The sequence below is a fragment of the Polypterus senegalus genome, chromosome 2 (assembly GCF_016835505.1).
Source record: "Polypterus senegalus isolate Bchr_013 chromosome 2, ASM1683550v1, whole genome shotgun sequence".
In the NCBI taxonomy this organism is placed as follows: domain Eukaryota; kingdom Metazoa; phylum Chordata; class Cladistia; order Polypteriformes; family Polypteridae; genus Polypterus; species Polypterus senegalus.
This window is the reverse complement of record NC_053155.1, coordinates 269,023,115-269,036,785: the sequence shown is the minus strand read 5'-3', so window position 1 is coordinate 269,036,785 and position 13,671 is coordinate 269,023,115. Positions and strand designations below refer to the sequence as shown.

General features: G+C 35.1%; 1 protein-coding gene across 4 annotated transcripts in view; it reads left to right on the top strand.

Annotated features, from left to right (window-relative positions):
• adgrg2a (adhesion G protein-coupled receptor G2a) overlaps positions 1–13,671 on the top strand; it is a 177,728-nt gene that overhangs the window by 149,232 nt on the left and 14,825 nt on the right. For all 4 annotated transcript variants that reach the window (XM_039745531.1, XM_039745530.1, XM_039745528.1 and 1 more), the window contains 6 exons: positions 1,448–1,570; positions 1,655–1,700; positions 2,537–2,640; positions 4,234–4,346; positions 8,476–8,747; positions 10,686–10,785. In XM_039745531.1, coding sequence (XP_039601465.1) covers positions 1,448–1,570; positions 1,655–1,700; positions 2,537–2,640; positions 4,234–4,346; positions 8,476–8,747; positions 10,686–10,785 — 758 coding nt within the window. The remainder of the gene's footprint in view (positions 1–1,447; positions 1,571–1,654; positions 1,701–2,536; positions 2,641–4,233; positions 4,347–8,475; positions 8,748–10,685; positions 10,786–13,671) is intronic.

Sequence of the window (13,671 nt, the reverse complement as noted above, 5' to 3'; positions counted from 1 at the left end):
ACACCCCTTCCAGGGTGCTTTCCATGGGTGTCTTGCCTTAGTGAATTATATATATAGATGTTTGCATACGTTGCACATGTCATGTTAAAGCTGAAAGCAAAACTGCATGATTAAACTCAGACATAAAGAACTAAAAATGTTAATAATCATTAATCATTTCAGCCAAAGTCAGGCATCTGACACATCTGACAACTGAGTTGGGTGATTAAAGGTTCAATATAAAAGTGTTATCAGGCAGTAAGCTGTAAGCCGTACCAAAGCTGCAATAACAAGCAATCCCAGTGCTAATTTTATCTTCCCAAAACAGAGGCAAGACTGCTAAAGCCCAGAGAAATGGAGAGAGGACAAATTCCATTTTGAGCTGATCATAAAATTTTACTTGCAGTTCCTTGCCATTATTATTATGATAATATAGCTTTCCAGATAATAAACATTTTAGGCAATGCTTTTTAACACTTAACCCAATACACATATTATTAAGCCTAATTAAGAAGATAAGAAAGACATATCTACTGCCTTTTTTAAGGAGGCCAGGCTTGTCTGATGTCATTGGACATGTAGACTACCCATTTTTGGCAGCTATTTATTTGTTGCTGGTTTTATTCTGCAACAGTTAAGTTTTTATAATCTAAGATTTATATTATTCATCCTTCTGTAATTTTCTGATCATTCATTATCCAGTATAGCCAGTCCATTACAAGACAAAAACCCATATGAGGCCAATTTAGACTTGCCATTTGCCACATAACCCAGTAGCAGGTCACTGCATTATATGATGCTTGTACTGTTCTAAATAATATAACCAATCCTATTCAATTCTAATCAAATATATATTTAATGAAATTATTTAAACAATCCCTAAACTGTGAGATACATGTCCATGAATTGCTGGATTGTCTTGGACTGTGTCCAGTGAAATTACAACATTTTATGAGTTTGCACCTTCTACAGCAGCCAGGTAACAGCAAGGTTTAAGTACAGGGTTACAGAGCAAGAGTGCTTCTTGGCAGTCATTAACAGTTCTGACGGTGAAGTACTTCTACCTTAGCTATTCATTATTAAATTGAATTCATAATATAAATATCTCTGGTAGACACAGGTCAGATATAATTCAATATCAGTTTAAAATCTGGTTGTAGAATGTTGAGCCACAGGGACGTTTAGTTGAAGCTCAGGTAAATCCATGTTTGTTTTGAGAAAGTGCCTTGATATCACTTGATTTTCAGCTCCGCATTAAGCCATTGTTTAACTATTAACCTGTTCTAATAATGGTCTCAACCCATCAAAGCTAAAAACAGCACAATGATCTCTGTGCAAATCTGTTCAAAACCTTTCAGTTTATTCTTTAGTATATACCATACAGAACTAATTTACAATATACTTGACTTTATTTTCTGTTATATTATATATGCCTATCTACAATTATATACTTCTTTTTGTTTTAAAGGATAATTCCCGTGCAAATTTTTCTCTAAATAGTTTTGTGGTGGGAGCAAATGTGCCTAACATATCTCTTACAAATCTGAAAGATAATGTTACTGTTCTCTTCAAGAATATTAACGAAACAAAGGTATTTTCAATTTAAAAATTTAAAATTTTGATCACTGTAGAGATTCATTTCTTTCAAAGAATAAAACATATTTTTCCATTTTAGAACAATGACACAGTGCTGTGTGTTTTCTGGAACTACAGCAAATTTAGTAAGTTATTTTGCTTTTCTGTTTATGAAATATAGTTTTATTAAAAGTTAAAGATTTAGCTGAATATTTACTTTAAAATGAAATTGCCTCTGTTTATTATTACATTTTTATCATGATGCAAGATGTAAATTTCCTAAATGTTTTCCTTTATGTAGTAGCAATACTTTTCTTTACAAATAAAATGTGTTGTACTAGTGTACATTTATCACAAGTGAAATCGAGCCTTTTATATATGGCCATTGTGCATATAATCATTCATATTATTTTCACCTGCGGTAGGTTGGCATCCTGCCCAGGGTTTGTTTCCTGCCTTGCACCCTGTGTTGGTTGGGATTGGCTCCAGCAGACCCTCATGACCCTGTAGTTAGGATATAGCGGGATGGATGATGGATGGATGGATATTATTTTCACTTCAACATTTATGGAAACAAGTTTTTCTTTCTTGTTTTTGGTGTACATTTCACCTCCATTTATTTTCTTCAAGTATAGTTTAGCACAGATTTGACTATTTAAAATGAGAAAGTCTTCTGGATTCACTGTGAAAAATCTGTACAGCTTTTTGTGTTTAAGGCTGAATCTTAGCTTTTTGAAATAGGAAAGGCTTTTTAGTTTGGTGCAACTCCTGCTTCTTCTTTTCTAAAGAGCTAGCGCAATTTTGTGCTACATTAGAATTTTGGTGCAATCTTTTTCTCTTCGGTTATTCGACTTTAAAATATAGCCCAATATCATTTTATTCATATTTTAATTTATTCTGTTTATTTTCACAGTTATCTTCTATTAAATACTCAATTTTGAAAAGTAATCTGAAATGCTGTTTTGTTTTTTCTGAATTTTAGTGAATAAAGGAGGATGGGATGAGACAGGTTGCTCTGTAAAGAATAAAACAGCCAGTAGCACTATATGCCAGTGTAACCATCTTACAAGCTTTGCTGTTCTCTTGGTGAGTAAATTGATACACAATTAGTAATACTGTCAGTTTTTACACATTTTACATATTTTGTTTTAGAATGGAAGAGTGGCACAGTAATTAGCACGAGCTCCAAGAATGTGACATTCCTGGAACACTCAAGTTGTAGATTTTGAATTTTTAATCTTCTCTGGAAACTCTGGTTTTATACAGCCTCAGAGAAATGCAGATTTGGTTAATTAGGGACTCTAAATTTACTATTTTTGAGTTGCGTGTAGCAGTGTGTGTGTATATGTGTGTGTGTGTGGGTGGGTGGGTGTAAGTGAGTGTGCTCTATGATGGGCTGACGTCTCTCATCAAGAGATAATTGACAGAACCATTTAAATCTTTGAATTAAGTTTTATTTAATGGCAGAGATTGCTTATAAAGTTTTTGGACAGATTCCTTGTGTAGCTGAAGAAGAGGACAGTTTAAAGAATTCTCTCATATAAAATTGTTAGTTTCAATGGTAAAGAAAAATGGAAAACCAAGACTTGTACAAGGTAAAATGTTGGCAATTCTCTTAAACTTTCAATTATTTAAGAACTGATTATTTCTTGAAGCAGCCTTTCCTTTATTGTTCAAGCTTTTAGGTTAGATTTCTAACATGAAGCTTTCTTTTCAAATAAAATGGCTATGACATTGCACACCTACACACACTCTCATGCTAAAATTTTAAGTAAATAGTTCCACTTTTCATTGAGCTTATCTTGATGTATTATTCTGTAACATGCATATGTTAGTCCACATTATAATCAGTCCACTAAAATCTTAAATCTGTGCATTAAATTAAGTAACGTAATTTGCATTGTTTGATTTATCAAGTGATAGAAATGCATTGAAATTAATAGTGTCCATAGCTACATGATGAGTTTAAAATTACATATAATTTGATATTTAAAATATATATATATACAGTACATACAGTCATGATGATTTTCGACCAACTGAGTTGAGCCCATTTATACTTACAGCCAATGTTCCCTCTAATTTATTTTACTAATTAGTTAGTGTGAATAATTGCTGAGCTGGTACTTTCCATTTACAACCAATTTCTTAAATCCTATTACACTACACAATCTTTCCTTCATGAAGAATCAATCGATTGTCATGAAGCACCAACAAGTGAATGGCAATTTTCCCTATGATATAATGAACACCGAGAAACACCAATACATAAATGATTTGTATGAAGTATTACTTGATCACCACAAAGCACTGACACATGAATGACCAGGGGTTCCTCTGTGGAGTATCAGTAGCATTGCTGTGAGACATTTCCAAACTGTCTGTGCGAGAGGGGGAATGGGCAGCATGAAAACAGTTGAAAAGTGTTGCACGGCACCCTGAAAAAAAGGCACCTGAGACTCAAACAGTAGTTTGTGTTACTCTGTACCAGCAGTGTAAGTATGTACACCTGAGACCCACACCACACCCGCAGAGACTCAGTTGCAGTAACCTTTACACTTTGTGACTGACATGTAGCCAAATGGTCAGTCCTAAATGGAGCCAGCGCTTGACTGTATATATAATATTTACATTAAATGCAATTAACACTAAATTCATTTTCTTTTCTTGTTTTAACAGGGCTCATCACTAAATTATCAACCAAATATAGTTCTAACTTACATCACATTCGTTGGCTGTGGCATTTCATGCATTTTTCTTGCAGTTACTATACTTACCTACTTGTTATTTGAGTAAGTATTTTTAAGTATAAAAATAATAAGCTAAATTGTTAATTTTCGTATAATGATTAGTTTTAACAAACCTATAATGAAAGTCATAAACTGTTTTTGTTATATCCAGTAGTCTCAAATGCAATTTTTAGATCTTTCATGTAGCTTCAAAACCATTTTTAAGAATTGAAATGTTATGCAAAGATAGTATGTTACTATAGAAAATAATGGCATGATAAAGCAAAATGAGAACTCAAAGTACAAGGTAAGCAGAGCACAACAAACCTTGTATCCTCTCTGGGGCTTGGGGCTTTCTGTTTGTCTACTAGCCTTCCAAAATACAAAAAAGAAATAACAAGATTCTCCTCCCATCTCTCTGTCTTGCTTTCTCGTTTTCTGTCCTTGAGCGCTCATTCCAGTTGAATCATTGCCCTGACACGCCTCCTTGACTCTAAAATAATTTCCAGCCCCTGGAGAAGGTATATAATATTTCAGGTCCACAAAAACCACTTGGGTTGGCTCTGAGAACTTTGCACTTCCTTGCTTTTCATAGGTCATATAGGCCCCTAGCGTCTTATGAAGCTTCCCAGCTGCCATACTTGAAAGAGAAATGCGGACCTTCCCCTTTTGCTATGGGACCATATACTGTTCTCTATCAGTTAGGATGTAATCTAACTTTGCCAACCCTCTGTAGCTGAAACTGCTCTACCAGCAAAGTTTCAGGCAACTTTTTTTGACTTCTTTTAATACCCCTGCCTATTGGTCTTTGAGATTGTGCAGCAGTGCATGTATACCTGCCCTTTTTTCTCATTCTCTCTTTCTGTCTCTCTGTATGTTGTGGGCAGAGTTGTGACCAGAATATGCAAAGTAAATGAAGCTAGGTAACGTCTCAGGGGCCAAGGCGTTATTCTTGAGGCTAGAAAAATGAATCACCCTATTGAGAACTGTAATTGAGGCACTTTATCTCTGTGGCATGTCATCTTGTCATTTATGGCAGTATATCACATACACATTTGTTTCATGGTTCTGTCATTATACCTACTTTTACAGATGATAACACAATTACTTTTTTGAAAATAATGCAATACATTGCTGCTTGGAGTTGTCACTTTGGCATTAGGAATGGTCAACAACTCAACACATCCAAAACGTTGGAGATTATTGTGGACTTAAGGCAATAATGAGGCCTTAAATTCCCCATTTATATCAATGATGAACTTATACCCATGCAATTATGGGACCTTAAATTCCCCATGTATATCAATAATAAACTTATACCCATAACTGATTCTTTTAAATTCCTAGGTACCAATAGTACCTCTGTATCTTTCTAAAATTGCATATCAATTTGGATAACCTCATTATGACATCACATATTTCCACAGACAGTTAAAAAAGTTTTTAGTCAGTCATCATCTGCTTTTCCAACTTTGCCCATCCATTATACAAAGAATTTGATATCCTTCATCTCTTTTTGGTACAGCATTATGGATATGAAAACAAGGAAATGAACAGAACATATTGTTGTAGTGGTAGTAGTATCTGTACAGCTGTAGTGTGTCATGTGTACAGAGTACACTGAAATTCTTACTTGCTCATGTGACTAACATGCTACTGTCTGACACCCTGTTCTGGCAAAGAAACAAAAGATCACTGGTACTAAACACCACTGAGTTGAATCCTTGTACATCCAATGTATCACCAAACATATTCAGCAGCTCCCATCAGGTAGAGGATTCAGAGCACATGCACCTAAAGCTTAACTGCTTCTTCCTGACTTTTCTTTGGCTGTTTAACAATCAAAGCACCACCAACCACCCTATGCCTGCTTCTATGCTCTAAGTTTAATAATACATGTAAAATGTATTGATTATGTGTATGTTTGCATTTGTTGACCATCGTTTGATATCTGTTTGGCATTTACTATTTGACCGTTTTAATGTGTGATTTATTTACAGTATTTTACATTTTGTACTGTGTACTGTCTATGTTTTCTATTTAAATTCTACATTGCTTGTTCTTTTTGAGTCCTTTACTTATTTTTTGTATGTTATTACCAGTTGTACAGGAAAAAGCACCATCATCAATTTCCATGTTTCTATTCTATTCTATTCTATTCTATTATGTCATTATGGGAGCTAAAATAAATATTTGTGATGGATCTATAGAACCTAAAGAAAGTGGGGAGCTTGTACCTAGAATTTTAACATTACCAGTCCTCAACAAGTGTAGTCTTTTGCAAGTAATATGAACAGCAACAAAAGCCAATACAGTGTAGGCCAATATAACACAAACAGTTACTAGCAGACATGGGAACTTGACGGCAGCAAGTTGTATAATGTATGGGGAATAGCTTAGAAATTTTGAAAAATTGCTCAGCACACATCCATAGATTTAATGTAATAGAGACTATAAAGTCCAATAGAAAACAATGAATGAAAATATATACAGTTAAACAGCATTTATCTTTATTCACTTAGCAGATGCTTTTATCTAAAATAACATAAAAAGGGTACAACATAATCTAGTAAATAGAAGAACAGTTTGGGAACAAGCGTTACAGGGCAAAGTTACGAAATTGAAGTCAAAATTAAATGTGAGCTTGTTATACTTTCTTAGTTAAAAGAACCTACCAAAGCCATTATCAATTTTGAACCTACTGAGGAAGTCATCAGTTCAGATGGAGGTGAGCAGCTTGTTCCACCCAGCTTGTAGTTAACATATGTAAAGATTCTGTATTAAGATTTAATGCTATACAAATGTGGCATCGTCAGATGCTGTTCATCAGCAATTCTAAGTGGGCAAGAAGAAACATAGGACCTCAGAAGTGTCTCCATATACTCATTGACTGCATTGTAGATTTGAACTTAATGCCTGTCTCTACCAGTAGCAAATGTAGTGATCTGAAAAGAAAAGGGACCTGTGTCTGCTTCATCTGGTTAAACTCCAAAAGTGCCCCTGCATTTTGAATCATCTACAGCAGATTGGTAACACATTCTTGTATTTCTGCTATCAGAGAGTTGCAGTCATCCAGACGTGGCAAGAGCAAAACCTGTCCCTAGTTGTGATGCATACTTTATCAGTTACAATCTGATCTTGAGGACAGAGTGAATCTCCCAGCCTGAGAGACTGTTGCAACATAGTCAGGAAAGGATAGCTGGTCGCCACACCAAGGTTGTGAACAGACTTGGCAGGTGTTAGCGATAGTGAGCCAAGCAGAACCGATACGGGGTGTCGAATAGACGGCTGGTATGACAAGAAGGCCAGTCTTTGCCAGGTTGAGCTGAAGATGGTGCTTCTTCATCCAGGTTGCAATATCAGTGAGATGCAGATATTTTAGCTGATACTGTGTTGTCCTCTGCATAGAGCGACAGGTGTAACTGCATATCATTGACATATTGCTGAAATAAGAAACCATGGCACTGAATTATAGGGCTTAGTGAGGTGATATGTAAAGAAAAGAGGAAATGACCAAGTACTGATCCATATGACACCTTCAATGCTTGCCTGATGCACCCTTCACATCTTTCCTCACAAGGTCAAATGGTAGGATCTGCCCAAGAGGTGGGACTTAAACCACCTGAGAGCAGTCCCAGTGATGCTGAGGTCAGAGGCAGTGGCAAGGAGTATCTGATGGTGGACCATGTCAAGGCAGTGGAGAAAAATAAGAATAAATGACATATACAGTATAAATGACTCAAGCCAGCTACAACATTAGCAACAATAACACAAAGAACATTCAGGAGTTGTGTGAAAGCTTTGGATAAGTAGCATAGGCTTTTTTTTTACTTTTGAAGATTTTTGTTATTGGTTTGTTTTGCTTAAATAGCTTTGCCATGTTTTTCTTGTTTTCACTATTTGTTAATCTGTTTCCTGGTAATAACTTGTGCAGCCTAATACGAAACCAATAACACATTTTTTATTGTCCATTCTGAAATAAAAATGATTGAATCTAAGCTCAGCTAATAACACAAACCAATTAGAGAGCTGTCAGTTTTTACACATTTTGCCAGGGAATATTACCTATAAACATATCATAAAAAAGGTGCGAAGATATGCTTGGTTTACCTGCAAACTTTGTTTTAATTTGAAGTTTATGTATATGTTGCAGATAATACTGACTGAATGATTTGTCTTTTTTTTTTCCTAGAAAACTACGGAAAGACTATCCTGCCAAAATTTTAATTCAGCTTTGCCTAGCATTGCTAGGTTTAAACCTGGTGTTTCTTATTGATTCATGGATTGCTATATACAAGGATGTACCAGGACTATGCATTGCTGTTGCTGTGTTTCTTCACTATTTTCTCTTGGCCTCTTTCACATGGATGGGCCTTGAAGCTTTCCACATGTATCTAGCACTGGTCAAAGTGTTTAACACCTATGTACAAAGATATATGTTGAAATTCTGCATTGTTGGATGGGGTATGTATGAAATTAAAGTAATCTTTTTAATAAGGGTTTCTGGCATACTTTACTGTATTCATTATATTCATTATATACTGTAGGTAAGAGTAACCCTTCCTCTGAACTTTCAGTCATACTCATGGTAGGATTATTGTAGGGCTAAATTGACCCTCTGGAGAGAAGAAAAAATAATAAATGCAGTTACTAGCAACTGCTGTATTGTTACATTTTTCTGTTGAACGTATGGAACCTCATGTATCTTGTAAGTGCAGTAAATGAATTGGTGCATGGATAGAAAATTAAATCAAGTTTATTTTTTCGATGTTCTTCAATTAAAATCTGTTGAAATGTTACACAACTCAGCCCTATTTAGTTGGAATGGAAGCGTACTAAGGTATTATGACTAAATAATACAATGCATAAAATAGTTTACTTACTTTTATACTTGAAGTTCACTATTTTCTCATTGAAAATGTCACTCTTCATTACCTTCACAGCCTGTCAAAATAGGTTCTACTCAACCGAGGGGTTTAGGTTTCACAGGTCAGGCTTTTATCAGGTAAAATTGTGGGGATATTTAGCTTTCAGGTGGATGTACCACAGCAATTACTTGATAGGTCATCACATGCATTGTTTGTCTCTTATTTGTGTTCCTGATTTTATATCAAAGTGATGCACAGGTCTTTATGCGGTCAGACTTCTGAAATTCCCAGTCTGTAAGCTATTGAATGAGCCCTAACATTTTATTCTAGTACTGTATAGTCAATCATTTTTTATAGATGACAAACTCAACTGAGTAATAGTAAGAATGGCTTAGCCCCCATGGTTGAGGGTGTATTATTCCTCTGGATTACTTTGATTGCTTTTCTTTCAGCAGACAGGCTGTTATTCTGTAATAAAGAAGCAGATGTGTAGCTTTCTCACACAAAGCTTGCTTGATAGGCCACTTTCATTTTTAGTAACTGCATTTCAGCCTCTGTTTGGCATCATTTCGATGGGACTTTTTCATATCAAAGTGATGAGCAAGTCTTTCTCCAATATGACAACGTGTGATGTATCAGCTTTAAAAAAAATACTTATTCTGTTACTCTGGAAAAAACAGCAATGCAGATTAGTCTGCCTGGCTAGGCTAACTTTTGCTCATACATTTTTTGAAATAATTCGTCACTTACAAAACTGTTTTTTATACTTTCACAAAGTACATAAGCATATGCATTTACAGTATGTATAAAGTGTTTTTTTTCTGATGTACATGTTTTCTTTTCCTCAGATGTAGTATTGTTTTTTATTTCTGCTGTTCTTCATGTTATTGCATGATAAGTAATGTTATATATCATGCTTATTGTATCAGCATACTTTACAAATTACATTTTTTTAGAGATGTTGCATCTTATGTTATAATATTTATACATATAACTAAACAGCTGTATATATTAAAATAAAGAACAATGCCCCTCCTTCACTTAGACATACGATACAAATGTGTTGAGTGAAGAATTTTGAGGCTATAATGACTTATTTAAAAACAGTAAAAAGTGAGAAAAAAAATATTTTTCATCTTTCAAAACAGTAAGACTATACAGTACAGTACATATTAGTTTTGGGTATTTGATGACCATTTTTCTGTTGTTCCTACAAAATATAGTCATACTTTGATGCTGCTAGGAACTATATTCCAACACCTGCAGCAATAAATATAATCATTGCTTGTTTTTGGGTACATTTCAGGAATTATTGTACTGTAATTTATGTTAAGAACACAACCATTTCTTCAGATACATACATTCTGAAAGCCAAATTTAATTTAACATGTAGTACATAAAAATTGAATGAAGCTGAGTTAAGTTATGACCATTTAAGCAAAATGAGCAGGAAATGGACAAAAAATGAGGCTTAGCTTATTGAGTTTCACATTTTGAACTGCTTCAATAAAAAAATGTTATTCTGCTTCCACAGGACTTCCTGCAGTTGTGATTGCAATTGTTGTTGGAATAAGCCGAGGCAACTATGGACTGGCAACATACAGCAAATCCTCAGATGGCTACACAGATGAATTGTAAGTTTTCTGACAAATAGTTTATTTAATACCTTTATTATTTATTAAACATTATCAATTACTCCACACAATGGGCTTTCATGGATACTATTTACCCGTGTGATGTAAAACCTAGTAATAGCTTTTAAAAGTTTGTTGAAAAAATAATTTTTAATGATCACAGCATTAAATACTACAATAGACTAGTCATTTTTTCCAATGGTGATTCTTGTCTTTTGTCAAGTGTGTTAGGTTTCAGCTTCTTGTGATTTAGAATTTTGTTCAGTTAAGAATTTATATGCTATATATATTTGTGTGCATTTGCTTGACAAATGTATGCTATGGCTTTCTGTTTGGAGTAACACAATTTATCAGAAAAAAATGTGCTGACACATTTGCTGGCTTTTACCCAAACTATAAGATTATACACATCGTTAGCCTAGAATAAATACAAAGCAGTAGTGAGGCTTAGTCTTTATTCAGGTATTCCCTTCTCTAAGTTTAGAGACAATATTTTGTTTCAAAATGTCCATATTTCCCAGAGATGTTACACAGTCAAACATAAAAGCAGCCTATGGGTTTCTTTTTGCCATTTATCTCTCTCAGCTTCCTATTGCATCTTGTGGTGCCCACTTGTACTGTAGCCAAAGATATTTGTTATGTTGTCATCTGCTATAAAGTTCAAAAAGGGAGCAGGTCTCAAAAAACACATCGCACACCTGCACTCCGTCACAGGTCTGCAACAAAAGAGTAGATCTCACCACCTCAGGCAGCCTGGCCCCAAATCCATGAGGCAGGATTATGGCCTGCACAGTCTCAAATGTGGGGTAAAGGATTAAAAGTCACCAATATCAAAGGGAGAGAGCGAAACACCTAAAATAACTTCTAGCCCAGGAAAACTAAACAAAGTTCCTTTAATATTTAAATATTTATTGAGTGAAAAAACCATGGCAGTTTTACAAAAGAGGGAACCCGAAGCAAACAAATCCAAAATCAGAAACCTGAATACAACAACAACAACAACAACAACATTTATTTATATAGCACATTTTCATACAGAAAATGTAGCTCAAAGTGCTTCTTTGAATCTACCTTAAATAAGTAGCAGGCAAACAAAACCGTGAATTTTATAAAAAAAAAAAAAAAAACAAGAAAAAGCACAAACCACAAAACAGGATAAAACCTTAATGCTAAAGCAGCCATATTAACATCTGCTTTTCCTAAAATACTTCTGAGGCCCTGGCTGAATCTCACTTGCCAGCACAGAATTCTTCCTTTTATGACCAGTTAACCATTCATTTCAGCTACATATGTAAATGTGTTGCTTTTACATATGGTCGCTTTGCCTTGTGCACCTCATTGTTCTTCTCTAAAGCCGAACTATTTCATTTCATACTTGTGATGTAAAGTGTGAAGTATACATTTTAGCTTTGCAGACCTTTAGCTGAAAGGAACGTCGTTCCAGTAAAAGAAGTCAGTGCAATCCTTTTGATGTCACTGCCCCTGAAATTGGTTGCAAGGCAGGTATCCCATCAACCATGGTTGTTTGAGAAATCCTGTACATATCAATTAACATATTATAAAATGGTAAAAACCTCATTTATTTTGCAAAATATTTATTTGATCAGAGAAGAGCAATGAGATATGCATCCTTTTTTCCAGGTCTTGAGCAAGCAACAGGAAGTTTCACATGAGAAGTGGCAAAATAGAATGACAGCGATAATGAAAAGAAAGTGAAGACATTTTCAGTGTTGACAGAAAACCAAAATATATAATGTTTAGTTGTTTTATTATTAAAATTTCATTAATGTAAAACTAATCATCATCATTGAGCTTTAATTTTATAGGAAAGATCATATTAGATACCACACAGGACAAAATGTGGTTCAATGAACTTAAATTGACAGAAAAAGCATTCTTTAAAACATTAATATATGCCACCCAACGAATAAAATATGTATTTTTATCAGAGTATAATAAAAAGAATGAAAGACAAAACTTTTGGCTTGCAAGATTTGAAAATTAAACATATTATAGGAACCAAAGAAAGAAAAGGCAAATACTGAAAGTAACAACAGACTATAAAGAAAATAGTGGGATTTGGACTTGTCACCGAAAATAGAAATATTTAAACTTAAAGATCATCCATCCATCCATTATCCAACCCGCTATATCCTAACTTCAGGGTCACGGGGGTCTGCTGGAACCAATCCCAGCCAACACAGGGCGCAAGGCAGGTAACAAACCCTGGACAGGGTGCCAGCCCAACGCAGGGCGTGCAAACACACACACACACACGCATACACACATACAACGCACACACTAGGGACAATTTAGGATCGCCAATGCACCTAACTTGCATGTCTTTGGACTGTGGGAGGAAACCAGAGCACTCGGAGAAAACCCACGCAGACACAGGGAGAACATGCAAACTCCACGCAGGGAGGACCCAGGAAGCAAACCCGGGTCTCCTAACTGTGAGGCAGCAGCACTATCACTGCACCACCATGCCGCCCTTAAAGATTATCATTATTTAAATTTAAGTTTGCATATATATTGAAAACAGAAGGGCAGTTTGTGTGCTCCAGTATCCAGACATCTATAGTGACAGTCAACAAGTATGCCAATAAGATGCCTGTCACAAGTAGGAGAATACAGATGACAAATTATATTCATCGAGAACATCAATGCAAACAGGATAAATGCAAAATTTAAAAAAATGCTGACTGTGATGCTCCCAGTGCCTGCAGCTATGGGCTTGTTGCTTTTTCTAGGACATTGATAGTCATAACCGAGATGGACCAGGGCAAGTGAGGAAACAAAAAACAAGTGCTTATTAAAACAAATAAACCGTGTCCAAAGTGCTGTGCAGTTTGAATTCTTTCAATAAATGATCCTTAAAATAGT